Here is a 26,952-nt window from a genome sequence, read left to right as displayed (position 1 = left end):
TGAGATAAGGTGGAGCTTTATCTAGCATAGACTTAGATGACCTGAAGCCAGTGGGTTTGGCGACAAATATGTTGCGAGGGCCAGCCAACTACAGCAAACAGGTCGCAGTGGTGGGTGGTATATGGGTATCTGTTCCCCCTGTATAAAGCCTTGTTATTTGAATGTTACATTTTTTTAAAAATGTAGTAAATATTTCCTTAACTCTATTTCTTGAACTGCATTGTGAGGTTAAGGGCTTGTAAGTAAGCATTTCACGGTAAGGTAACCTGTTGTATTCGGCGCATGTGACTTGAATGCCTTTTATGTTAAAGAATCACATTCCTTGCAGTTGACAGTGCATAAGTGAATGACTTCTTTCAGACCAAAGTGGAGAACCTCTACACTACTTATGTGGTCCCTTGTGGTTCAGTTTGTAGAGCATGGCATTTGCAATGCCAGGGTTGTGGGTTTGAATCCCATGGGGGACCAGTACAAAGGAAAATATGCACTCACTACTCTAAGTTGCTCTGGTTAAGAGCGTCTGCTACATTATTAAAATGTCAATTGCAGCTAGACAACGTGTCTTTGTGCAGCTATTTGTTGAGTGATTCAAATCTATAGCCCACTGATGACTCATGTCTCAGTGCAGTTTTACGTGCCAAAGATGGTTATGACATGTATAAAATTTCACAAATGGGTATTCGTCTGAAAATGTGACTGCCGGACAAATTCTATGTATGTGATAAATATGCAAGGTAGAGGAAAGCTACTAGGTCATTTGAACCTAGCCATGTCCATTTTTACAAGCAAAGTCTGTGGGGCATGGGTTACATGAAAGCTTGATCGTTGAGAGCCTTTTGAATTCTTAGATATATTGTGCACACTTCTCTGTCGATTCGAACCAACAAGGTATTTCTTGCTGCAGAAATGTCCCTGGGTTCTATCAGTTTTGTAGTCTGGCCATACACTGCCTGGGTATCACACTGACTGGAAATGTTTAGACTGTGAATTTAGAGAATATCATTTGAGGGGGGAATTTCCTGAACACTAATGTTCAACTATGTCCTTTACACCACTGTAATGCAGTTCTTGAACCGTAGGTGGTGAAAATGTCACTGAATTCAATGCTTCAAACTGGGAAATTAGTATTTTTGAAGTGAGGAGACGGTTTCCATTGGTTAGCTCTAAGTAATCTATTATGGCAGCCAGAGAATTCTGATGCGGTATTGAGAAAGATGTAAATGGGTAACATTTTATCTACTGTGTGACTGGAAAGTATTCATACTGTGGAATTACAGAAATTATATCATTTTGAATCAAGTTTTGTTTGTCTGAGGCTCATTTAACTACTTCATAGAAATATAAAACCCCTTCTGTCCAATCCCTTCCCTAGTCGTGCCAACTGAAATGTGTAAGTCATTTGCCCGTATCTTAAGTGTTCAAATCTAGCTCTGACCAGAAATGCCCCCTTGTTGATTTTGTGCCTGAGTGAAATATTACAGAACTCAATCTGTACATCTGTTTCTTGTTGCCAACAACTGGGATTTCAATTGTACTGGATGGAAAAATGGGGTCTCTTAACTGTAACATTTTCTGCTACACTGGTACGACAAGAACAATTAGTATCTAGTGTGGTGGTCCACTACACTGTAAATTCTGATCATTGTTCATCCTTGTCTTTTTATTAAGACTGAACGATTTAGAATGTATAGCTGGAGGAATTTGAAAAGACCTTCAGGGATACTTTGGTTCTTTATTTTCCTTTTTCACAGCTTTCCTCAGGTTGGCAGCTTTGTGTTTTTTGGGATTGCGAAGTTTGATTTCCTCACGTCTCTCTGGCCAGCTTTATGCAGAGTATACAATTTGACATTACAATAGTCAAATCTATGTTTTGTTTCATCAAGAAATAAAAAACAAAAGACGTTACCTCACTAATTGCTGTACTTATTCTGTCTTGGGTTTGACTTGTATAAGGCTGAAAACATCTGTTAAATCTTCTGCCAAAAGGTCAGATCACATTGGTATTACAAGGAGAATGTTTTTGAAAAGTGTGTCCAACATCCCTTAAAAGGTTTTGATCTGTGCATTGGACACTACCACTATTGTCTTTGATGATTTTTGTTTCTTTCAGAACTTTGCCCAGTTCCTCAGATAAACTGCAGCGCAGTTCATCCATTGCATTGCGTGGTTCACTTAAGTAATTTTCACTGGCTCGTATGATAGAGGGGTCCAGATCTTTTGCCGTGGCTTGTCCTGTGACTATTTTTCAGCAGCGCCGCAAATACAGCAACATACTGTCGCTATTGAACATTTTCATAGCTGTATTCAACAACACTTATGGACCGACCACCATTTGTACAGGTACCGTTTTACTGTCATGCACCAGCCTTTCTTTGTCCCTCATTGCATAAAGAAACTGCTCTATTACAATTTGTGTGTGATCCTCGCTTACTACTACAGGGGCATAGTTGCAGCTTGCCTTGCCGCACCAAACTACTATCAGAGCAAAATCCTTATTTTTATTGACTCTAGACTTGATCCCACCACCAGTGGTGTCCCAGAATGCTGCACTGTGCTTCGTCATATCATACCCCCAGTAAAACAAGTATGACCTTTTTAACAGGATATACTTGTAAAACATAAATCCCTTGATAGCTGTATTTTGGTCATCTTCAAGTTATTTCTTTCAGTAATTGCAGTGATTTGATTTCATCAGAATCCCAAAAGTTGTTTTTGTGCATTGTTCGGATGTTTGTCAACACTGATGTATCTAGTCCAATGCCACTTCTGTTCTGAGCGGCCAAACATCTGAAGTCGGCATTGGCTGTTAATACAGCCCCATATAAAGCTCACAGGAAATTATGTGATGACAATGCAAGTCGATCCCTCTCTGGAGCTCGGAATGGTCTTCATACCATCTTCATCTGAATGTGTGATATTGCCTGAACATTAAACAAGGACATCAAGTGCATTCAGTGTCCACAACACATTTAAGCTCACATGACGAAAGAAAGGCCACAGTATCTGTTTATTTTTAAATGCTTTTTTTATATATCCTTTTCTGAGCGACTGAAATTTGATTTTGAAAATATACTACATAGTAAGGATTTTAATATTTCCTGGAAATAGGCCTACCCATGATAACTTGGTGTTATTACAGTGTAACTATGAATAATTACAATTATTACAATACTTGTTAGTGTAATAAGAACCCCTTAAAATGAAGTGTTACCACAAGTTCTCATGGGTAGGCATATTTCCAGGAAATATTAAAATCCTTACTATGTAGTACATTTTCAATATCCATTATTCATAGTTACACTAATAACACCATATAATTGCGGTCTATAATTACAGGAGTGAAACAGCAAACGCTTGTTACAAATGTTAATGATTCCGATAGCATCCCAATGCACCATAAACAGGTCAACATTCACAAGGCTGCAGGGCCAGACGAATAACCAGGATGTGTACTGAGAGCATTCGCAGACCAACTGGCAAGTGTCTTCACTGACACTTTCAACCTGTCCCTGATCGAGTCTGTAATACCTGCATGTTTCAAGCAGACCAACATAGTCCCTGTGCCCAAGAACACCAAGGTAACCTGCCTGAATGACTACCGACCCTTCGCACTCATGTCTGTAGCCATGAAGTGCTTTAAGGCAATCACGTCAAGATCTGCTCATCTGCACAACACGCTTGAAATAAAAATGACATCGAACGTGTAACACAGTGTTTTGGGTTTATTTGTTGTGTGACCTATTCTCACCATATTTATGTGTCACCTCATTTCTCCTTCCCACTCTGTGTTTGGTGTTTTTGTGCCAATTAGTGTACTGTCTTTGACTATGTTGCACTGACTTGGGTTTTTATCTTCCATCTCCTTATATATGGGTGACAGGCTCAAAGGGTTGATGAACTTAATCTGATTAAGAAGACTTTGAATGTTACTTCTATTCTTGTTCCACAATGGTTGTTCCTTTTGGCCATTGCAAAAATTTGGCAACTTTCTTCCAAAATTGGAAATCAAATATTTGATTATACTGCCATTGAAATAGCATGATAATCCAAACATAAATTTTTCCCCCTTTCATTCGGCAAGTCTTAACTTTCTGTTGCTCCTCAACATCACGACCACCCTATACAATGTATTTGTCAAATTTAGTTCAGCAGCGTTTATAATCTGTCAAATTATTCTGATCAATGGTCAAATTATCAGTACGGTCAACAACACAGTTAAGTCTAGCACCACAGACAACAGCATCACTATCTGTACAGTCATCTCCTACCATAGGACTAGGTCCACCCTACTACTCCTTCCTGTGACTCAATTAATTCAAGCACTTGATTACACCAGTGTTTGGCCCAGACTCTTTACATAGTTATTGCCTCAGCACCTTACTCTGCTTAATCCTTCCTTTAGCTGCATAACACGAGTGCATGTATCACCATTCTCATCTTTCCACAGCCACTTAAGCTACCTGACACTAATCTTTTCTGTGTTTTTTTGTAGCAGTTGGCCATTGCAGAACTTCTTTCCAAAATGCATTATCAATGCTGTCATTGTGCTGCAGAACAGAATGAATTGCAAATGAAATAGCAGGATTATCCATAGGTCTCTGTCCTCTCTTTCACTGTCTGAGCATGCACTGATCTGCTGCCTGCCCCCTTCTCCCCCTGACCTTACCCTGCTGCCTGCCCCTTCTCCCCCTGACCACTCCCTGATCTTACCCTGCTGCCTGCCCCCTTCTCCCCCTGACCACTCCCTGATCTTACCCTGCAGCCTGCCCCTTCTCCCCCTGACCACTCCCTGATCTTACCCTACTGCCTGCCCCCTTCTCCCCTGACCACTCCCTGATCTTACCCTGCTGCCTGCCCCCTTCTCCCCCTGACCACTCCCTGATCTTACCCTGCTGCCTGCCCCTTCTCCCCCTGACCACTCCCTGATCTTACCCTGCTGCCTGCCCCTTCTCCCCTGACCACTCCCTGATCTTACCCTGCTGCCTGCCCCCTTCTCCCCCTGACCACTCCCTGATCTTACCCTGCTGCCTGCCCCCTTCTCCCCCTGACCACTCCCAGTGATTATTATACTTTCTAACACATGCACTTAAAAGAAATGTGGATGAAATCTCAGCCAATAGCAACAGTAAATAACATACCCTATAGATGTCTTGAAAGTACTGATTTGCACGCCACTGTTGCACAAAAAAACATCTTGCATCCACATGGCTGAACTGATGGAGAAGCAACAGGAGTAGGAGCATGTGGGCCATCAGGTGAGGCTCTACGCAGGGGTCCTAATGGGTGTCCTCTAGAAGTGGGGGCCCTGGAGATCTGGACTACCTTGCCTCCACTCCATCGTGAAATCCTTAATTTTTAATTGATTGAACCTTTATTTAACTAGGCCAGTCAGTTAAGAACAAATTCTTATTTACAATGACGGCCTACCAAAAGGCAAAAGGCCTCCTGTGGGGATGGGGCCTGGGATTTAGATAAATAAATACACATCACCACAGGACATAACACACATCACCACAACACTACATGAAGAGAGACCTAAGACGACAACATAGCAAGACAGCAACACATGACAACACATCATTGTAGCAACACAACATAACAACAACATGGTAGCAACACATGGTACAAACATTATTGGGCACAGTCAACAGCACAAAGGTCAAGAAGGTAGAGACAACAATGGGATCATTGTGTTGAATTTAAAAACGTAATTTGTGATCTAGATAGTGCTGAGAAAATAAGGAATCACTGTATTATTCAGAGGTCCTACTATAGGCCCTACTGCGTATTGCCTGCTAGAATAGTGTTGGCTCTATAAGCCAATATGTATTCTATATACAGTGATTTGTATTGTGGCCAATGGAATGGGTGGAGTAAAAGGCCAGCAATACTACATATTATTCAGAGCCTCATGAAATGACACCATATACATCCTACTGAGTATTTCCTACAATACTTTTACTGCGGCACCTAGAATAGTTTTTGCTCTATAAACCAATGTGTATTCCATATACAGTGATTTGCTTCTGGGGCATTTATTTGACCTTGGAACATGTTTAAAAACCCACATTTAATTCAAATGTCACTTAAATATGAAGAAATATGAATCATTGTTAATGTTTAGACAATTATTTTTCATATATCATGAATACATACAGGCTATTGACACTTTTCTACTATTACGTGGTGGACTTTTATTTTGAATATTTTCTCAATTCTGTGACCCGGACGTACTTTTTTTAGTGTTGCTGATGAGACAGCGATCTGGTGTGGTCTACGGTGGATTAGTTATAAAAATCGTTGACCTAACGTAAACCGAACACTGTCAACTTTCGTCAAGCTGGGCTTGTATTGCGCTGAAATCGTCGACAACGGTATGCGTAATGTCTGTGGCCGAAATGGCAGTGACTGTGCAGACTTATTGGAGCAAATAGGTATGGTTTTGAAAACGTGTTATGAAACAAGAACAAGACTTGTCAACAACTGACGTCAGCTAGCGAGCTAACGTTATAGCTGCAGTGCAGTCTCTTGGACCGGATTGCCCTAACGTTACCCCTGCACACTTTTTAATTGAAAGAAAGGACTATTGAGGTCAAAAGTAAGTTCATAAATGTGTTTACTGATTTAATCAGGGTTATCACAAGTTGCCACAAAGTAATAAACCCCGCCTATTTCTACAATTGATCTGAAAGTGTGATTTTAAACCTAACCACACTGCAAACCTTAGGCCTAAATACTTGTATTTGTGAGAGTTGTTGACATGGTGAACACACCGAGCTGTTTGTTTGAACTACTGCCACACAGCTCAGACACCCATGCATCCCCCACAAGACATGCCACCAGAGGTCTCTTCACAGTCCTCAAGTTCAGAACAGACTATGTGAGGTGTACAGTACTACTACGTGGTTCTGTAGCTCAGTTGGTAGAGCATGGCGCTTGTAACGCCAGTGTAGTGGGTTCGATTCCCGGGACCACCCATACGTAGAATGTATGCACACATGACTGTAAGTCGCTTTGGATAAAAGCGTCTGCGAAATGTCATATACATAGAGCCATGACTACATGGAACTCTATGCTGATCCAAGCAGTAGAATCAGATTTTTTTTAAACAGCTACAAAGGCACCTTCTAGAACAGCAGGGACTGTGAAGAGACACACACAGGCTCAGACACATGCATACATACATACCAAACAGACACGTACACATGGATTTTGTGTTGTAGATATGTGGTAGTAGAGTAGCGGCCTGAGGGCACACTTAATGTGTCGCGAAATCTGTTTTGAATGTATTGTAAGGTTTTTAAAATTGTATAACTTTCCTCAACTTTGCTGGAACGCAGGAAGAGTAGCTGGTGACTTGGCAGCAGCTAATGTGGATCCATAATAAATATAAATACCTACTCTGGATCCATAATAAATATAAATACCTACTCTGACCTATCTTCGTGTTTCTGTAGGATGTTTTTGGTGGGGTTGACAGGAGGAATCGCCTCAGGGAAGAGCACTGTGTCCTCTCTGCTGCGAGAGCTTGGCTGCCCCATTATCGATGCCGATGTGGTGGCTCGAAAAGGTACAGGCTATGGGACTGAAAGGGATTTTTCACACACACACACACACACACACACACACACTCAATGGATGTTGGGTCCATTTTGACATTCCACACGCTTGTATTTGCATTTGTTTTAAAAACCATTGTGCAGTTTAAAGCCCTTGCAAAATTTACTTGAGCGTGCCCCAGTTATTTGTATTGATCACTATGTCATGCAAAGGAGGTTGGTGGGAGGAGATATGAGTGGTCTCATTGTAAAGACTCGAATGGAATCGATAGAACAGTATCAAACATGGAAACCACATTTGGCGCCATTTCATTAATTCCATTCCAGCCATTCTTTCTATACAGTGGGTATGGAAAGTCATCACCCCCTTTCAAAATGTTCACCTTTTGTTGCCTTATAGCCTGAAATGAAAACGCATATAATCTGACTTAATTTACACACAGTAACCCACAATATCCAAGTGAATTGTTTTAATACAAAGAAATCTGAAAATTATTTCAAACAGTCAAATACCCTATTTGGATAAGTGAACACCACCCTGAGTTAATACTTGGTGGAACTGCCGTTTGCTTGAATTACAGCCATGAGTCTCTTTGAATACGTCTCTGCTAACTTTGTACATTCTCCCTTGCAGAGTTGTTCAAGCTCAGTCAAATTGCACAGTGACCGCTCATGAACTGCACGCTTCAAGTCATTCCACAGGTTCTTGATGGGATTTAGGTCGGGGCTCTGATTAGGCCATCCTTGGACATTCACCTTCTTGTCCTTCAACCACTGTACGGTTGCTTTGACGGTGTGCTTTGGGTCATTGTCATGTTGAAACGTGAACCATTTTCAACTTCCTGGCAGAGGGCTGCAGGTTCTCAAGAATCTGTCAGTATTTTGCACTGTCCATTTTCCCTTCTTTCCTGACAAGTGCTCCTGTCTCTGCTGAAGAGAAACAACCCCACAACAGGATGCTGCCATACTTTACTGTAGACATGGTGTTCTTTGGGTGGAAAGATTGTATTGGGTTTTCGCCAGACCTTTTTACATTCAGCCCAAAAAGTTCAATTTTGGTCTCATCTGAGGCAAAGCTCAAATGAGACTTGATGTGTTTTCTCTTCTTCTTGCCTCTCTGATCAGTCTCCTCCTTGCCCGGTCATCCAGTTCGGAGGGATGGCTTGATCTATGCATGGTCTGGGTGGTGCCATACGCCTTCCACTTCTTAATAATGGTCTTAACTGTGCTCAGAGGGATAGACAAAGCCTTTGAAATATTTTATATCCATCCCCTGACTTGTGCCTTTCCACAACTTTATCTCGTAGCTCTTTTGAAAGTACCTTTCCGCCCATAGTGGATTCTTTGCTTTGAATTGCACTACTGAGCAGTGGAGTCTTCTATCAACAACTGCTTTTATTCTGAACTAATCAAAGTCACTACAATTGATCACAGATGGAAGCCAATTAGCTTGATTTGTGATCTGGAAGGTGGTTGGTTATACCTCAGCAAGTTTGCAATTGCAATTGCAATTTGTTTCCAGAGTGTAAAAAATATGTTTTACTTGAATATTGTGGGTTACTGTGTGTAAATAAAGCTGGATGTTATGTTTTCATTTCAGGCTGTAAGGCAACAAAATGTGAATATGTTTTAAAGGGGTGGTGACTTTCTGTACCCACTGTAGCTCCTCCCACCAGCCTTTTCTGATATGCCATCATGAATCCAGTCGTATTCAATCCAGACTCCTTTTGAAATAACTGTCCTGTTGACATATTTAAAGGGATTCTGTCTGTTTTGACAACACTAGGGTTGAATAGCGGGAACCGGGTTACTGAGAATTACTGAGATTTACATCCCAAACCCACTCGCTTTTCCAAGGATAAGTAACTGAGAAACTGGTATATTACACTAAACAAACGCAACATATAAAGTGTTGATCCCATGTTTCACGAGCTGAAATAAAATATCCCCGGAATTTTCCATATGCACCAAAAGCTTATTTCTCTAAAATGTTGTCCACAAATTTGTTTACATTCCCGTTAGTTAGCATTTCTCCTTTGCCAAAATAATCTATCCATCTGACAGGTATCAGATTGCGCTAGGGACAATAAAAGGCCACTCTAAATGTGCAGTTTTGTCACACAATACAGTGCCACAGTTATCCCATTGAATTTAATGTTCATTTCTCTACCATAAGTAGCCTCCAACGTTCGTTTTAAAGAATTTGGCAGTATGTCCAACTGGCATCACAACATCAGACCATCTGTAACCATACCAGCCCAGGACCTCCACATCAGGGCTCTTCACCAGCGGAATCGTCTGAGACCTGCCACCTGGGCAGCTGATGAAACTGGGTTTGTACAACGGAACAATTTCTGCAGAAACAATCTCATGGAAGCTAACCTGCCTGCTCATTGACCTCACCAGGGTCTGGACCTGACTGTAGTTTGGCGTCGTAACCGACTTCATGGCCACTAGCACACTAGAGAAGTGTGCTCTTCTCGGCTGAATCCCGGTTTCAACTGTACTGGACAGATGACGTTGTGTGTGTGCGAGTGGTTTGCTGACGTCAACATTGTGAACAGACTGACCCGTGGTGGCGGTGGGGTTATGCTATAGGCAGGCATAAGCTATGGCCAATGAACACAATTGCATTTTAACAATGGCAATTTGAATGCACAGAGATACTGTGACGAGATCTTGAGGCCCATTGTTGTGCATTCATCTGTTGCCATCACCACATTTTTCAGCCTGATAATGCACGACCACATGTCACAAGGATATGTACAAAATTTCTGGAGGCTGAAAATGTCCCAGTTCTTTCATGGCCTGCATACACACCAGACATATCATGCATTGAGCATGTTTGGGATGCTCTGGATTGACGTGTACACAGCGTGTTCCAGTTCCCACCAATATCCAGCAACTTTGCACAGCCATTGAAGAAGCCACAATCAACAGCCTGATCAACTCTATGCAAAGGAGATGTCGCGCTGCATGAGGCAAATGGTGGTCACGCCAGATACTGACGGGTTTTCTGATTTACGCCCCCCAAAAAAACTATTTCATCAATTTTAGAATAAGTCTGTAACATAACAAAATGTGGAATAAATGCACTGTATACACACTGAACATTGATACACACTGATTTTACTGAGTTAAGAGGATATCAGTCAATTCAAAAAATGAATTAGGCCCTAATCTATGGATTTCACGTGACTGGGAATATAGATATGCATCTGTTGGTCACAGATTTCCATCGATAAAATGCAATTGTGTTTGTCTGTAGTTTATGCCTGCCATAGCATAACCCCACCTCCACCATAGGGCACTCTGTTCATAACGTTGACATAAGCAAACCGCTCACCCACACGAAGCCATACACGTGGTCTGTGGTTGTGAGGCCAGTTGGACGTACTGCCAAATTCTCTAAAAAGACGTTGGAGGCGGCTTAGGGTATAGAAATTAACATTAAATTCTCTGGCAACAGCACTGCTGGACGTTCCCTGCAGTTAGCATTCAAATTGCACGCTCCCTCAACTTGAGACATCTGTGGTGTTGTGTGACAACTGTTCATTTTAGAGTGGCCTTTCATTGTCCACAGCACAAGGTGCACCTGTGTAATCATGCTGTTTAATCAGCTTCTTGATATACCACACCTGTCAGGTGGATGGATTATCTTGGCATCGGAGAAATGCTCACAAACTCGAATGTAAACAAATTTGTGCACCAAATTTGAGAGAGAAGCATTTTGTGCATATTGAACATTTGTGGGATCTTATTTCAGCTCATGAAACATTGGACCAATACTTTACACTTGCGTTTATATTGTTGTTCAGTATATATAAAATCCTACCCTACCTCTTTCAGGTAATACATTGAATGCAGTATTAGGGTTATTTATCTAATGAATGATGGGTGATGCATAAACTTCTAACTTATAGCCTCTGTCTCTTGCGCAATTACGCACCTGCGCTACGCTGGCCTCTCTCCTTTAAACGCTTCTTCCCACAGGGCGCACACTGGTTGAACCAATGTGGAACAGACGTTGAATTGACATCTGTGCCAAGTGGGTTAGCTCTTGGAGTCCCAGGAAAAGCTAGACTAAAATCTCTTGCTGGACATTTTTGTTTCTTTTCCGTTTAATAATAGACTATTCGAAGTGGGATGCAAGCTCTTGTTTGCTGATTGTTAATTACAGCAGCCAATAGAACTCGCGGGGAGTTTTGAAAGAAGAGAGAGAGAACACACGCAATGGGGATAGGCTACAGAAGTTAGGCCTATTTATTCAGACCATAACCATTCAATCTTTGTGAAAATAATTGAAAGCTGTCTGCATCTTATTCTAGTCCTATATTATTCATTATGTCATTTACAATTATGAAGATAAGTACAACATATTTAATTTAGCTGTTGAAAGCGAGGAGGAAATTATGAAATTATTATGAAAGGTAGCCTATACATTTGAAGTCTGAGGTTTACAGTCATTAACTTGTTTTTCACTCCACAAATCTCTTGTTTACAAACTATAGTTTTGGCAAGTCGGATAGGACATCTACTTTGTGGATGACACAAGTAGTTTTTCCAAAAATTGTTTACAGACAGATTATTTCACTTACAATTCACTGTATCTCAATTCCAGTGGGTCAGAAGTTTACATACACTAAGTTGACTGTGCCTTTAAACAGCTTTGAAAATTCCAGAAAATTCCATCATACAATAGTACGCAAGTATAAACACCATGGGATCACACATCCGTCATACCGCTCAGGAAGGAGACGTGTTCTGTCTCCTAGAGATGAACGTACTTTGGTGCGAAAAGTGAAAATCAATCCCAGAACAACAGCAACGGACCTTGTGAAGATGCTGGAGGAAACGGTTACAAAAGTATCTATATCCACAGTCAAATGAGTCTTATATCGACATAACCTGAAAGGCGGCTCAGCAAGGAAGAAGCCACTGCTCCAAAACCGCCATAAAAAAATCCAAACTACGGTTTGCAACTGCACATGGGGACAAAGATCGTACTTTTTGGAGAAATGTCCTCTGGTCTGATGAAACAAAAATAGAACTGTTTGGCCATAATGCCCATCGTTATTTTTGGAGGAAAAAGGGGGAGGCTTGCAAGCCGAAGATCACCATCCCAACCGTGAAGTACGGGGGTGGCAGCATCATGTTGTGGGGATGCTTTGCTGCAGGAGGGACTGGTGCACTTCACAAAATAGATAGAATCATGAGGACGGAAAATGATGTGGATGTATTGAGGCAACATCTCAAGACATCAGTCAGGAAGTTTAAGCTTGGTCGCAAATGGGTCTTCCAAATGCACCAGCTCTGTCACGAGGAATGGGACAAAATTCACCCAAATTATTGTGGGAAGCTTGTGGAAGGCTAGCCGAAACGTTTGACCCAAGTTAAACAATTTAAAGGCAATGCTACCAAATACAAATTGAGTGCATGTAAACGTCTGACCCACTGGGAATGTGATGAAAGAAATAAAAGCTGAAATAAATCATTCTCTCTATCATTATGCTGACATTTCACATTCTTAAAATAAAGTGGTGATCCTAACTGACCTAAGACAGGGATTTTTTACTAGGATGAAATGTCAGGAACTGTGAAAAGCTGAGTGTAAATGTATTTGGCTAAGGTGTATGTAAACTTCCGACTTCAACTGTATATGCTTAAAATAAGCTCTATTATACTTCACAATTTAAATCAAATTCGCTAGCCTTTATAGGCTGCATGTCCAGCACCAGCATCGCATGGTTTGAACGCGGTGTGTAATTCCAGTCCATGTAATGCAGCATAATACAGTCCACACTCAAAAAGATTAGCTTACTGGAGCTTGTTGCATTCACTTACCATTTAGCATAACTACATCTATGGGCTTCTGTCGTGTTCTTCTGTCGTGCATAATGTGCGGTAGTCTATCTATCATGTAAATCATTGGTTAATGGCAAAATCATTTGGGCATTTTTAGGCATGGGCTCATAAAATATTCTTAATGTAGGGTTCATCAGGTATCATCAGGCTTGAATGTTCAAGCCGTTAGAAGCTCTAATCAAATCCAGACATATTTATATGCTTTAAATTGAGACTACCTGTTTTGGCGGTTAAATACATTTTTGTAAAATCCCGGGAAACTATTCAACCCTAGACAACACAGGCATATTTATATTGGATGGCTGTGAGAAAGCCGTGGCAAGGGTTGTCTTATTCATTAGACACCAAATAGGGGGTCAAATGTGACTGAAAACGAGAGGTACTACATGGACTTGTCAATTTAAGAAATGCTCATTTTTGTTTTCCGATGCAAATGTTTGAGAACACATTCTGTTGCGTGCCTTAATGAACATGTCTTTAATCAGGTTAAGCTAACCGTGTCCTGTCTTTGCCAGTGGTGGAGCCCCACAGTCCGGCCTACTGCCGGATCGTGAAGCACTTTGGCCCCGAGATCCTGCTGGAAAATGGAGAGATCGACCGGCAGAAGCTGGGTCAGCTCATCTTCGCCAGCGAGGACAAGCGGCGCCTGCTTAACTCCATCACCCACCCAGAGATCCACAAGGCCATGCTCAAACAGATCTTATTTTTCTTCCTCCGAGGTTAGCTAACTAAGTGTAAAAAAGACAATTACAGCAGTACATTATAATTATTTATATTTTCCTGGGGTGGTCTTCCCGTCTACAGCAAATGTATCATATATTGTAAAGCCACTAAATTGCATATGTCATAACTATCATATGAAAAAGTGTAAGGAATTCTTAATGGGACATATGGAGAATAAACCATGGAATACCTAACATTGTAACTTTCCATAGAGAGTGGATTGGTAGGAGCGACAGTACAGTACAGCAGTTCCATGGCTCTGGTGTGAGGGCTCTATTGTAGTGCTGCTGCTCTTTCCCCTCCAGGTTATCGCTACGTGGTGCTAGACGTGCCCCTGCTCTTCGAGACGAGGCGTCTCACCCGCTTCCTTAACCACACTGTGGTGGTGTACTGGTAAGACCAACTACGGCTCTTCGACCTTTCATTTCTAAAGGTTTGAACCTGCTTAAAGGTTTCAACATAAAATATGTGCTCTAGCTTGGAAATGTGTATATAAATAAATGTGACAATATCTGTTTGCTTCCTACCTTAGGACTATTTTCCTCAAGAAATGTGTTCTGCTTCATGTTGACTTTCCTTCCCATGATACATTGAGTTTTGTGATACTGAGTATCATGACAACTATTGCAGCACGGTGCTTTGGGGTAGTGCGCTGCGCTCAGAATTCAGGTAAATTGAATGCTGACCTCGTGCTGCGCACGACCAAGCGGCGCCTTTTTAGCTTTCCTTAACCGAGACCAGAGAGAAGTTCAACAAGGGCAAGTACTGTTTCCAAGAGACCATTTCCTTAATGTCAAACAGAACTTACCCAGAACGTGGTCACCATGACCTCAGAATATTCCATATTAATGTTCTAGACACGTTTCGTGAGAACGCTGCTAGAACATTTCTGTGTTCAGTTCTCAGAGGGTTATGGGAATATTCCTTCAAAGAATATTCCATGGATACAATTCTTGCAACGTTCCAATTAAACGTGTCTAGAACATTTAATATGGAATGTTCTGAGGTCATGGTGACCACATTCTGTTTAATATTTAGGGAATAATCTCCTAACTCTAATGCCAGAACCTGCTAAATAGGTTTCAGGAGGTTTTTGCTAACGTACATAGAATGTTCCCCTAACTAACTGAAAACTGGACACTCAAACATCTGGGGAACATTATGGGTCAAATAAAATGTTATTTGTCACATCCGCCTAATACAACAGGTGTAGACCTTGAAATGCTTACTTACAAGCCCTTAACAAACAGTGCAGGGTGAGAAAGTATTTTCTAAATAAACTAAAGTAAAATAACAATAATGAGGCTATATACAGGGGGTACCAGTACCAAGTCAATGTACGGGTTACTGGGCCATACACACTACTCTTTGTAGCGCCTTGCACCACCTCCCTGTAGGCTGTCTCGTCATTGTTGATAATCAGGTCTACTACTGTTGTGACATCTGCAACCTTGATGATTGAATTGGAGGCTTGCGTGGCCACGCAGTCATTGGTGAATAGGGAGTACAGGAGGGGTCTGAGCACGCACTCTTGTGGGGCCCCTGTGTTGAAGATCAGCGAAGTGGAGGTGTTGTTTCCAACAACGGTCCATTATAAATCATAATCTGGGTCAGGTGGGCATACATATAAAGCTTGTTCTTTTCGCTAACATTACCAGCTAAATTATGAAATACTATATTAGTGTTAAGCTTTCACAAGGCAATTCACAGAAGCACATTGTAATTTTGGTGGCCATAGAACAGAGTCATGAGTGCATTGTATGACATCAAATCAGTATTATATTCCTCAAGTCTCATTTTTGTAATTTACAGCATTTCCCTCACCCAGACAACAAAACAGTTGCAAAAGTTGCCCAATTAGCTGGAGGAATGGGTGCGACTTATTCTCATGCAATGTCAGTCAAAACCCTCTGATGTCATGTATATCATGTTACTGTACAGCCACTGCATTCCAATTTAGGCGCTTATCATTGTCCAAATCTGCCAGTGTAAAGGGTTAAGCATGTTCTCTTTTCCTGATCCAGTGACCCGGCCACCCAGCTGTCGCGCCTCATGAACCGGGACGGGCTGACCCAGGAGCAGGCGGAGCAGCGTGTGGCTGCCCAGATGCCCCTAAATGAGAAGCGGGGATTGGCCAGTCACGTGGTGGAAAACTCGGGCAGCCGCGAGGACACCCAGCGCCAGGTGCTGCGGCTACACACCAAGCTCGAGGACTCTATGGAGTTCCTGCTGGCCAGGGCCATCGCCATAGCGACCGCTGCCGGCCTGGGCGGACTACTTCTATACGCCGCCAAATTGCTGGTGTCTTAGCGAATGGAGTGAGAGTTAGACGAGAGTCGCCCTCCTATGGCAATGCAGTGTTGAATTGTGATTGAGACTGCGGCACTTTGAACTTAAGCCATAGCACGTAACCGACCACTGGGCCCAGCACGTGTGGTGAGAGGTCCTATGGTCGGTTATGTGTTAAGGCTTGAGTTGAAAGTTCGCAAGCAGTTTGTACTTAGAAAGTGGTCAAGTAACGTGAGATGTTTTCTTGTGTAAATTCCTTGTTGCTCTTTGAATGCTACAGGAAACAGTGAACACCTAGGTTTCCTTGGTTTGCATTTTAAAAGCCAATAAGTTATTTGGGAAAATATTTTTGGAGTCACTAGACTGCTTTTTTTGAAAGCAAATATATTTTCTGTATGGGATATCTGGACAGAATAGTTTAGCATGGGCTGAGAAGCAATGCTGGTGATGTAAGAATGTTTTTAGCTCATTGTGCCTATTTGTTTTACATTTTAAAGGGATAGTTCACTGAAATTGCATATTTACCTTTAGTGAGTGGTCTATGGACCTGGAGAGTCAGCGACCGAAGATTTTGATTTCTTAAAATGAAATGTTATTGTTTGCGTACACAGTTTAACAAGTGCTATATAGTGGGTGCAGCGATATGCTTATGTTCCTATCGATCGGTGCAGTAAATTTCAACAAGCACACAATAATCGCAAATGTATTTTTAAAATGTTTTATGTAGTACAGCAATGGATGTATAAATAGTATGTCAATATTATTAAAGTGACCAGTGGTCATTGACTATGTAGTAGTCCCTAAGATGCAGGCTAGAGTACCCGGTGGTGGCCAGCTAGTTATAGTGACTGAGGGGCAGAGTAGGGTAGTGGGCAGATAGCACAGTACTGGGTGGAGGCCATCTAGTGGTGGCTATTTAACACTCAGTCTCTCGGTCCCAGCTTTGATGTACTGTCTCTGTCTTCTAGATGGTAGCGGGGTGAACAGTCCGTGGCTCGGTTGGCTGAGGTCCTTGATGATGATCTTGGCCTTCCTGTGACACCGGGTGCTGTAGATATCCTGGAGGGCAGGCAGTGTGCCCCCGATGGTGCGTTGGGCTGACCGTACCACCCCTAGAGTGCCCTGCTGTTATCGACGGTACAATTGCCGTACCAGGCGGTTATACTGCCTGACAGGATGCTCTCAAGAGTGCATCTGTAGATGTTTGTGAGGGACTTAGGGGTTGAAGAGGCGTTGTTGCGCCTTCACCACATTGTTGGTGTGAAGGGATCATTTCAGGTCTCTGTCAATTTGGATGGGGGTGTGCTCTCTCTGCTGTCTCCTGTAGTTCACGATCAACTCCTGTCCACGATCAGCTTTTGTTGACGTTGAGGAAGAGGTATGGTCAGATTTCCGAAGGGAGGTTAGGTCCTTGTAGCCATCCTGGAAGGGAGAGTAGCAATGAACAAGAATTTTCGCACTATGAGTAGCAAAGATGTTGATAGCATTTTGGTAGTGTTTTCCTCAGATTTCCTTTATTAAAGTCCCCAGCTACAATAAATGTGCCTTCAGGATATGCGGTTTCTTGAGTGCCGTCGCAGTCTCTGCTTGTGAGGAAATGTACATGGCAGTGACTATAACCGAAGACAATTATCTTGGGAGGTAATGTGGTCGGCATTTGAAGGAGGTATTCCAGATCGGGAGAACCAAAGGATTTGATTTCCTGTACGTTACCCAATAACACCATGAGTTGTTTGTCATGAAACATGCTCCTTGCCTTTGTGTTTCCCGGATAGTTCTTTGTTCCTGACCACACAATGAACGTAGGACCACGCTGGTTCTCTGGACGGGGACAATGTGTCCAGAGAGAGCCACAATTCTGTAAAGCAGAATATGTCTCTGTCTGGACGATCCTTGCCCTGAGCTCATCTATTTTATTGTCCAGGGATTGACTGTTACAGAGTAATATACTCTGAAGCAGTGGGTGGTATGCCTCTTTCCTGAGTCTGACTAAGTCCCCACTTCTCCTCCTTCGGCAGTTGTTTTGGAGTGTCACCCGGGATGAATGGAGTTGCCTCGGGCAGTTTAAACAAAGGGTCCAGGAAGTTCAATTTATGGTGAGTGACCACCAATCTAATATCCAAAAGTTATTTTCGCCTGTAGGTAATAGAGAAAATAATGGTAAGAAATAATACAAAAAAAACTAAAATACTGCAAAGTTGTCTAGGAGCTAGAAGCAGGGCGACTATGTCTGTTGGCGCGATCTTTAAAGTTGTTTACTTAGTGTTAACGGTGTTGGATACTGTTAGATTCTGCGTTAAACTTGGAACATTGTTATAGTATCTAAGATGTGAAAGAGACTGGTTTTTACATCAGAAGTTAATGGTTATCTGTAGGAGCCAGATGGCTTTGGAATGTATTGGATGGACGGGAAGACGTCACAGGAGTGCTACAGGGGATACGGATGGACTGTGGATTAGGCAAATGAGGGGTTGAGGTAAGGTCAGATCCCCTTAAGGGAGAAATTATGGTTTATTACCCTATTACTTAGTCTTCCTGTTGAACCATAGAATATGTAAGGATTTGAGAGAAGGAGGAGTGCCTAAATTGGAGTTTATATACTTGTGGTGGTGGAAATGTGTTTTGTCTGAATGCAGCTGTATTGACCCTCTGGGCTTTCATAATGTGTGTTTTTACTCTGAGAATTAGAACCTAACAACACAAAGCAATGGGAATGGTAGGGAATTGGAATGAAGTGACAGAGTTGATTTGGGAATGCTTCGATCATGCTACCATGGCTCCTATAAGTCTTATTATTTTGCACGCAACAATGCTAATGCTAATATGTGAGAAAGTAAACTCCCAGGTTCCATCGATGACTTCCTATTTATCAATAAAATTAGGTACATTTGTGATTTAGGATAAATATAATTTTAAGGATGGGGTAACTATGTAATATGGATAAAGTAATCAGCTTTTAAAATATTTGATTGACTCTGTGATGACGCTAGAATGAAGACATAGGTGATGTATTCGACAATCCACTTTTCAAACTAAAGAGTTTTCTAAACGGTCGAAGGAATGAAGATGAAGATTTCCTGGATGCCACTGTGTCTTTTCTAACACTTGAAGCTACAGTATCTTCTGTACTTTTTCAGTCAACTCTAGTTTTTTTTTTTTTTTTTTTTACATCCGCACACATGAGGAACTAAAAGATTTTATCTGTTTTATCAGCTGCTGTAAAAAAAAAAAGTCAAAGAAGAATGTCAATGATCTCTTATCCATGTCTGAAAATAAACAGAACTATATCACTACAATGTCCCATCCTACATTGTGTTTTTGCATCCTTTCGTAAATATTGCATTTTCATACTCTTAAGATACTTTTTTTATAGAGGCATACTACATTCTGTCAAACTATAACAATAGTCCCATAAAGATAGTTATAATAAAGTTAATGTTGCAGTTATTGGGTGGGCCGAGTAAACACAAAGTCTGACCGATTTACTTTCAAATGACTTTAAAAATGTAACGGCACCTCACAGACTTGAAGAACCTAATTATTTCATTTTGGGATGCAATGAGGATGACTAACTTGCCGACATTTTATTGTTCACAGCCTTGAGAGGGGAGACCTCCATTGGTATGATCTTGCTTCCTGGCTGGGCCTTGTCTGTTTGTGTGTTGGCAGCAGTCAGGCTAGTGGGAGGGCGGCAGGGAATGACATCATCCACATGTCTCTGGTGCTGTGTGTCGTGGGTAATGTGTGTGGTGGGTACCAATTTCGTGTGTGTATACCAAGTACATGTGTGTGTAGTGCGTAGCATTTGTGTGTGTGTCACCCTTGCACTGCACTGGGTCTCTCCTCTATCAGGGGACTTGGGGTGGCCTGAGTGTACTGGCTACTTGAATTCCTTCGTACATCGCTGCTGGCCGACGCTCCTCTTTTATCAAGTGACTGCAGATTAATGCAAAGTGAAGGGGCTAAAGGGCAGTGAGCCACCGGGGACCTACAGTCACACACAAACACACACACAAACAAATGAAGTCAGACACGCACATATTTGCACACGCAGATACACACACACAAGCAGACAAGCACACACACACACTTGGTACTGACAATCAGACACACACTCACTCATACACAGACGCGCACGCACACACATACACACACAAGCTGTACCAGAAATCACCTCTGAGCTGTCCGGTCCATCGGCAACAGTAGAGGAATGAAGCACAGTCTATTTTGAATAGTGGTTTTCAGCTGTCAGTCCACAGGCCACTGTACTTACTGGTCTGGTCAGCCAGCTGTTTAGGGGAGATTCCAAGTGTCCCTTTGTCAGTCATCTGAAAGACAGACAAGGACCTGATGTAGAACTGGTGGGGTTTTTGAGATGAGGTCTCTATATCGGGAATCTGGACGCCAAAGTATCAACTCCCGAGGCAGAGCAGGGTGGAATTGAGCTCCCTTTACAATTCAAATTCAGTAACTTTCCCACCAAGTGACACGTTTATTTGACTAGAACCCATGCATAGTGCATATATGTGCAACTACACACAGTGCACACACACAATGTATACATGTGCAGAACATGCACACGTACGCACACACAAATGCATGCATGTACACACACAATTCACACACACTTTTTTGTGTGATTTATAGAGGGGATGATAGCAGATAATTGTTTCTTGGCAGGGGATAGAGAGTTTACGGTGTCTTGTTGTTTTCATTTAGAGATTAGCCTCAGGCTCCACCAATGTGTGGCGACATTTTGGAATCTCTTGTCCGAGTGATTTCCTATCTGTCTCTGCCACCCACTGTTGTCAAAGAGAGAGAAATACAAACACTTTGAATGCAATATAGTACTTTGTTTTTTATTTGTTACAAATACAACTATTCATCTGAAGCACCAACCATACTATGTTTCTTGTATTTCATATGGGGTATTTAGTATGCACCTATACGAACAAACTCAGAGTGGCGTCAGGAAAACAACCTCTCACTCAATGTCAACAAAACAAAGGAGATGATTGTGGACTTCAGGAAACAGCAGAGGGAGCACCCCCCTATCCACATCGACGGGACAGCAGTGGAGAAGGTGGAAAGTTTTAAGTTCCTCGGGCATAAACATCACAGACAATCTGAAATGGTCCACCCACCCAGACATTGTGGTGAAGAAGGCTGAAGAAATGTGTCTTGTCACCTAAAACCCTCACAAACTTTTACAGATGCATAATTGAGAGCATCCTGTCGGGTTGTATCACTGCCTGATCCAGCAACTGGACCGCCCATAACCACAGGGCTTTCCAGAGGGTGGTGCGGGCTGTACAACGCATCACCGGGGACAAATTACCTGTCCTCCAGGACACCTACAGCACCCGATGTCACAGGAAGGCCAAAAAGATCATCAAGGACAACAACCACCCGAGCCACTGCCTGTCCACCCTGCTACCATCCATGAGGCGAGGTCAGTACAGGTGCGTCAAAGCTGGGACCGAGAGTCAGAAGGTATTTTTCAGTCTCAAGGCCATCAGACTGTTAAACAGCCACCACTATCACAGTGAGGCTGCTGCCTTTAATACATGGATCACTAGTCACTTTTAATAATGCCACTTTAATAATGTTTACAAATCTTGCATTACTCATCTCATATGTACAGTTGAAGTTGGAAGTTTACATACACCTTACACTCAGTTTTTCACAATTCCTGCCATTTAATCCTAGAAAAAATCCCTGTCTTAGGTCAGTTAGGATCACCACTTTATTTTAAGAATGTGAAATGTCAGAATAATAGTAGAGAGACTGATTTATTTCAGCTTTTATTTCTTTCATCACATTTCCAGTGGGTCAGAAGTTTACATACACTCAATTAGTGTTTGGTAACATTGCCTTTAAATTGTTTAACTTGGGTCAAACATTTCGGGTAGCCGTCCACAAGCTTCACACAATAACTTGGGTGAATTTTGGCCCATTCCTCCTGACAGAGCTATTGTAAACTGAGTCAGGTTTGTAGGCCTCCTTGCTCACACACATTTTTACTGTTCTGCCCACACATTTTCTATGGGATTGAGGTCAGGGCTTTGTGATGGTCACTCCAATACCTTGACTTTGTTGTCCTTAAGCTATTTTGCCACAACTTTGGAAGTATGCTTGGGCTCATTGTCCATTTGGAAGACCCATTTGCGACCAAGCTTTAACTTCTTGACTGATGTCTTCAGATGTTGCTTCAATATATCCACATAATTTTCTGTCCTCATGATGCCATCTATTTTGTGAAGTGCACTAGTCCCTCCTGCAGAAAAGCAGCCCCACAACATGATGCTGCCAACCCCGTGCTTCACGGTTGGGATGGTGTTCTTCGGCTTGCAAGCGTCCTCTTTTTTTCCTCCAAACATCAGTATGGCCAAACAGTTCTATTTTTGTTTCATCAGACCAGAGGACATTTATCCAAAAAGTATGATCTTTGTCCCCATGTGCAGTTGCAAACTTTTTTATGGCGGTTTTGGAGCAGTGGCTTCTTCCTTGCTGAGCAGCCTTTTAGGTTGATATAGGACTCGTTTGACTGTGGATATAGATACTTTTGTACCTGTTTCCTGCAGCATCTTCACAGGGTCCGTTGCTGTGGTTCTGGGATTGATTTGCACTTTTCGCACCAAAGTACGTTCATCTCTCGGAGACAGAACGCGTCTCCTTCCTGAGCGGTATGATGACTGCGTGGTCCCATAGTGTTTATACTTGTGTACCATTGTATTTACAGATGAACGTGGTGCCTTCAGACGTTTGGAAATTGCTCCTAAAGATGAACCAGACTTGTGGAGTTCTACAATTTTTTTCTGGGGTCTTGGCTTATTTCTTTTGATTTTCCCATGATGTCATGAAAAGAGGCACTGAGTTTGTAGGTAGGCCTTAAAATATATCCACTGGTACACCTCCAATTGACTCAAATTATATCAATTAGCCTATCAGAAGCTTCTAAAGCCATGACATAATTTTCTGGAATTTTCCAAGCTGTTTAAAGGCACAGTCAACTTAGTGTATGTAAACTTCTGACCCACTGGAATTGTGATACAGTGAATTGTAAGTGAAATAATCTGTCTGTAAACAATTGTTGGAAAAAATTACTTGTGTCATGCACGAAGTAGATGTCCTAACCAACTTGCCAAAACTATAGTATGATAATTAACAAGAAATTTGTGGAGTGGTTGATGACTGCAACCTAAGTGTATATAAACTTCTGACTTCAACTGTTTATACACTCATTTTATACCATCTATTGCATCTTGCCTATGCCGCTCGGTCATTACTCATCCATATATTTATATCTATATATGATTATTCCATTATTTTACTTAGATGTGTGTGTATTAGGTAATTGTGTAATTGATAGATGACTTGTTAGATAGTTACAATGTCAGAACAAGCATTTAGCTACACTCACATTAACATCTGCTGAACATGTATATGTGACCAACAAAATTTTATTTGATTTGATTTACTGTCTGGTACCTAGAGGGTCACTTATAGGCGCTGATAATGGTCTGTTCATTGAACTATATTAACACATTCACTCCAAACCTCTTGAAATTCATAGAGATTTCAATTCCCAACCCATGCTCATTATACTACAATAATCCAGCGTACTAGTGTAAATAGTTTCTCTTTACTTCAGGTTTTTTTGTACTCTTATTACAGATACTAAATTCACCATGGTAACAAATTAAACCCCATGTGCGTTCAAAGGTTCTAATGTCAGCCCGAGGACAGTGGGTTTGCAGGGGCGAAAGAATATTGCTCAGAAGTCCTTTGACAGCCCATAGACACAACACATGACTGTTGCGGGGGTGAGGAGACAGCCAACATGGCAGCCTGTCCCACCCGATGACTCAAACTGTCCTTGCTCATTAGCCCGGGATGGGTCAGGGCTGTGGGAAAAGCCTGTTAGGATTGAGTCACTGACACACCGACCACCCCGGAGAAATCATGCATGTCAAAGGTATGTTATATTCACTGACTCAAAAACTAAATGAGCGCATTGATCAGGTGGAAAGACGGCTAGCGAGAGAGGGTGAGAGAAAAAGGGATGGGGTATGCTGTATGTGGGTGTGACTAAGAGGGAGAGTGAGCATGTGATTTAAAAGTAAGAGACAGTCAAAACATGTAACCGTGATTTGTGATCTTTCTCTCTTGCCTGATGGGATGGATACGTTGCTGTATGCTGAAGATATGATGCTGCATGCTGAAGATAACCTATAAAGGCGCCATTGACATAGCATCAGACCTTTGAGTAGAACAGCTCTCACTAAGCCTATACTGGGAAACTGAGCTCCACTTACACCTCACACACAGTGCTATCCTGATAAGACCCAAGCCTCACCAGTTGCCAAGCCTCAACATTTGGTAGCTGCAAATGTTAACCCCATGCACTTCCACACACAGGCAAGGAGTGAGTGTGCAAATTATGATTTCCATTTATTTGCCTACAAGGGGATTTCCTATATTTAAATAGTTCAGGAGTTTGAGAATGGATCCCTTGAACATTTAGCCGAATATCTTTGTGCTGGGTAGGTTTAGCCACTGTCAAAACCCAGCTAAGAGGAAGCTGTTTTTCCCCTGTGCACTCAAACACAATCACCGGAGTCTGGAATTAAAGATGGTGCCCGACAAGAGAGATAACAGAACATTAGTCAGACTTGGGAAAGGGGGATGAACGTTCTAAGCCTAAGGCATGGTAGCGAGAAGATAGTAGTTAGCATTGCATTGCTAACTAGGGTTATTTGTGACCTTGCTAATGAGTTGGGATTTACATTGCCACTGCAGTCTGATGGTTAAATGATTGACCATGGTGTGATCCTCGGGGGATATCGTTGTGCTATTGACTGCCTCCTAGTAAGCCACTGTACTGTATGGTCAGTATTTCAAGGAGTCCAGCTGTTGTCTATTAGCCATAGCAATAAAGCTCTGTTCGCTGAGTCAATGTCTGCACAACATCATAAGGTAAAATGTGACATTGTACGAGCTTTGTTCTGCGGGCATTTTTACAGCGTAAAGACAACGCTATGTTAAATCTTGACAAGATTGGCTTCTAAGCCTAGCCGGACTTCCGACTTAGCTTCTTTCCAATCACGGCTCACAATTTAGCGCAGTGGAAGTTGTGAAAGTTAAAAGAGTTTTAGAAAGTACAGATGTTGCCACTTGCCGCTGATGTTCAGTTCAGCGTGTTTGTAGAACAGAAGCTAGTTCTCTCAGAAGACGGAGGGGCTTTTGCCTTTGACATGGTGACATGAAGTCACTAATTTGACGATGTGCTCACATGCCCTCGCCCCCCGGGATAAGTGACCTCTGCATTGGAAAAGGACCCTCAGTTCTAATTGTGTCCAGAGGATTTCTGCTGTCTCTGAGACTCTAAAGAGAAGCTGAAGTTTTGAACCTGGAGGCCTCGGAAGCTCTCGGAATCTCTGAGCGTACTGCAGTTGGGAAGACACAGAGAGAGCTGAAGCACGAGCATGGTATGCTAATAGGCCACCCGCTTTCCAAGAATAGTGAATAGTAAGGTTGAATTTTAATGTAGATGTATGTGTGCTTTTCACAACAATTCTTGACCTTTCAAGAATAACATTTTCAAGCCAACTATAATTTAATATTTATCACCTTCATGTCTTTCATAAACCATGCTGCTTGAACAGTGTATTCAATTTTACATTTGAATTCTAAATCTTGATATAAAATTACATTAGGTCAGTTACATTTAATTGACTGTATTATGATTCATGCAGGATTAATGTTTTTCATTGTCGTGTTTTGGTAGCCACCAGCAAGATAATCATATTTCAAACATAAAAATATTACACCAAAGCAAACTCCTCACGCAAAGGATTTGTCCGGTTAACAGGTATGGTGTCTTAACAACATACAGTGTCGTCCTGTGTGGCTTAGTTGGTTGTGCATGGCGCTTGCAACATCAGAGACCGGTTCGAATCCTGCTGGGGCCACGCAATGCGAAAATGTTTACACGCACTGCTGTAAGTCGTCTTTCATAAAAGCGTCCACGAAATGGCATATGAAAATAAGCCATTTGAATGCGCTTGGTTTTGTTATTGAGGAACCTAATTTCCCACTCCACCAGGCCTGATCTGATCTCTGCCGGGATTTTTGCTCAAACAACACCCGTCCCTCCCTCTTCTTCCCCACTGTGCCTCCCGGCAACTCAACACGTATCTTCCTCACCCATTAGGAAAGGAACGATAGCTTCCCTTTGATTGTGATAGGCAATTATGTCTTTAGTTGTTTGGCATTTAACACAGCTGTGAGCTCCCCTCGCTTTCTCTCTCTCTTTATCTCTCTTCTGATCAGAGTCTCGCTGTGCTGTTTTGATATGACTCAATCTCATCCTTCACCTTCTAGTGTGTGAGAATGCCAACAGCCGAGGTCTGCATGGGTCCTTGGAAGTGCGAAGCTGATCGGACGGACCAATTTCTGATAGATAAAACAGGAGGAGAGCGTGAATAAAAGGAGTGACATTAACCAGGGGACG

The 26,952-nt window shown here is 42.1% G+C and overlaps 1 protein-coding gene across 1 annotated transcript; it reads left to right on the top strand.

Moving 5' to 3' along the window:
* The first annotated feature begins 6,237 nt into the window (after positions 1-6,237).
* dcakd (dephospho-CoA kinase domain containing) lies at positions 6,238-19,744 on the top strand. Its single transcript, XM_035747566.2, has 5 exons — positions 6,238-6,598; positions 7,458-7,570; positions 13,940-14,143; positions 14,453-14,540; positions 16,172-19,744. Exons 2-5 carry the CDS (start codon positions 7,459-7,461, stop codon positions 16,455-16,457), a joined length of 690 nt encoding a protein of 229 aa, XP_035603459.1. The 5' UTR covers positions 6,238-6,598; position 7,458; the 3' UTR covers positions 16,458-19,744.
* The last annotated feature ends 7,208 nt before the right edge of the window (positions 19,745-26,952 follow it).

This window comes from Oncorhynchus keta, chromosome 3 (genome assembly GCF_023373465.1).
Source record: "Oncorhynchus keta strain PuntledgeMale-10-30-2019 chromosome 3, Oket_V2, whole genome shotgun sequence".
In the NCBI taxonomy this organism is placed as follows: domain Eukaryota; kingdom Metazoa; phylum Chordata; class Actinopteri; order Salmoniformes; family Salmonidae; genus Oncorhynchus; species Oncorhynchus keta.
The sequence above is the reverse complement of the archived record's forward strand: the minus strand, read 5'-3'. Positions and strand labels throughout refer to the sequence as shown.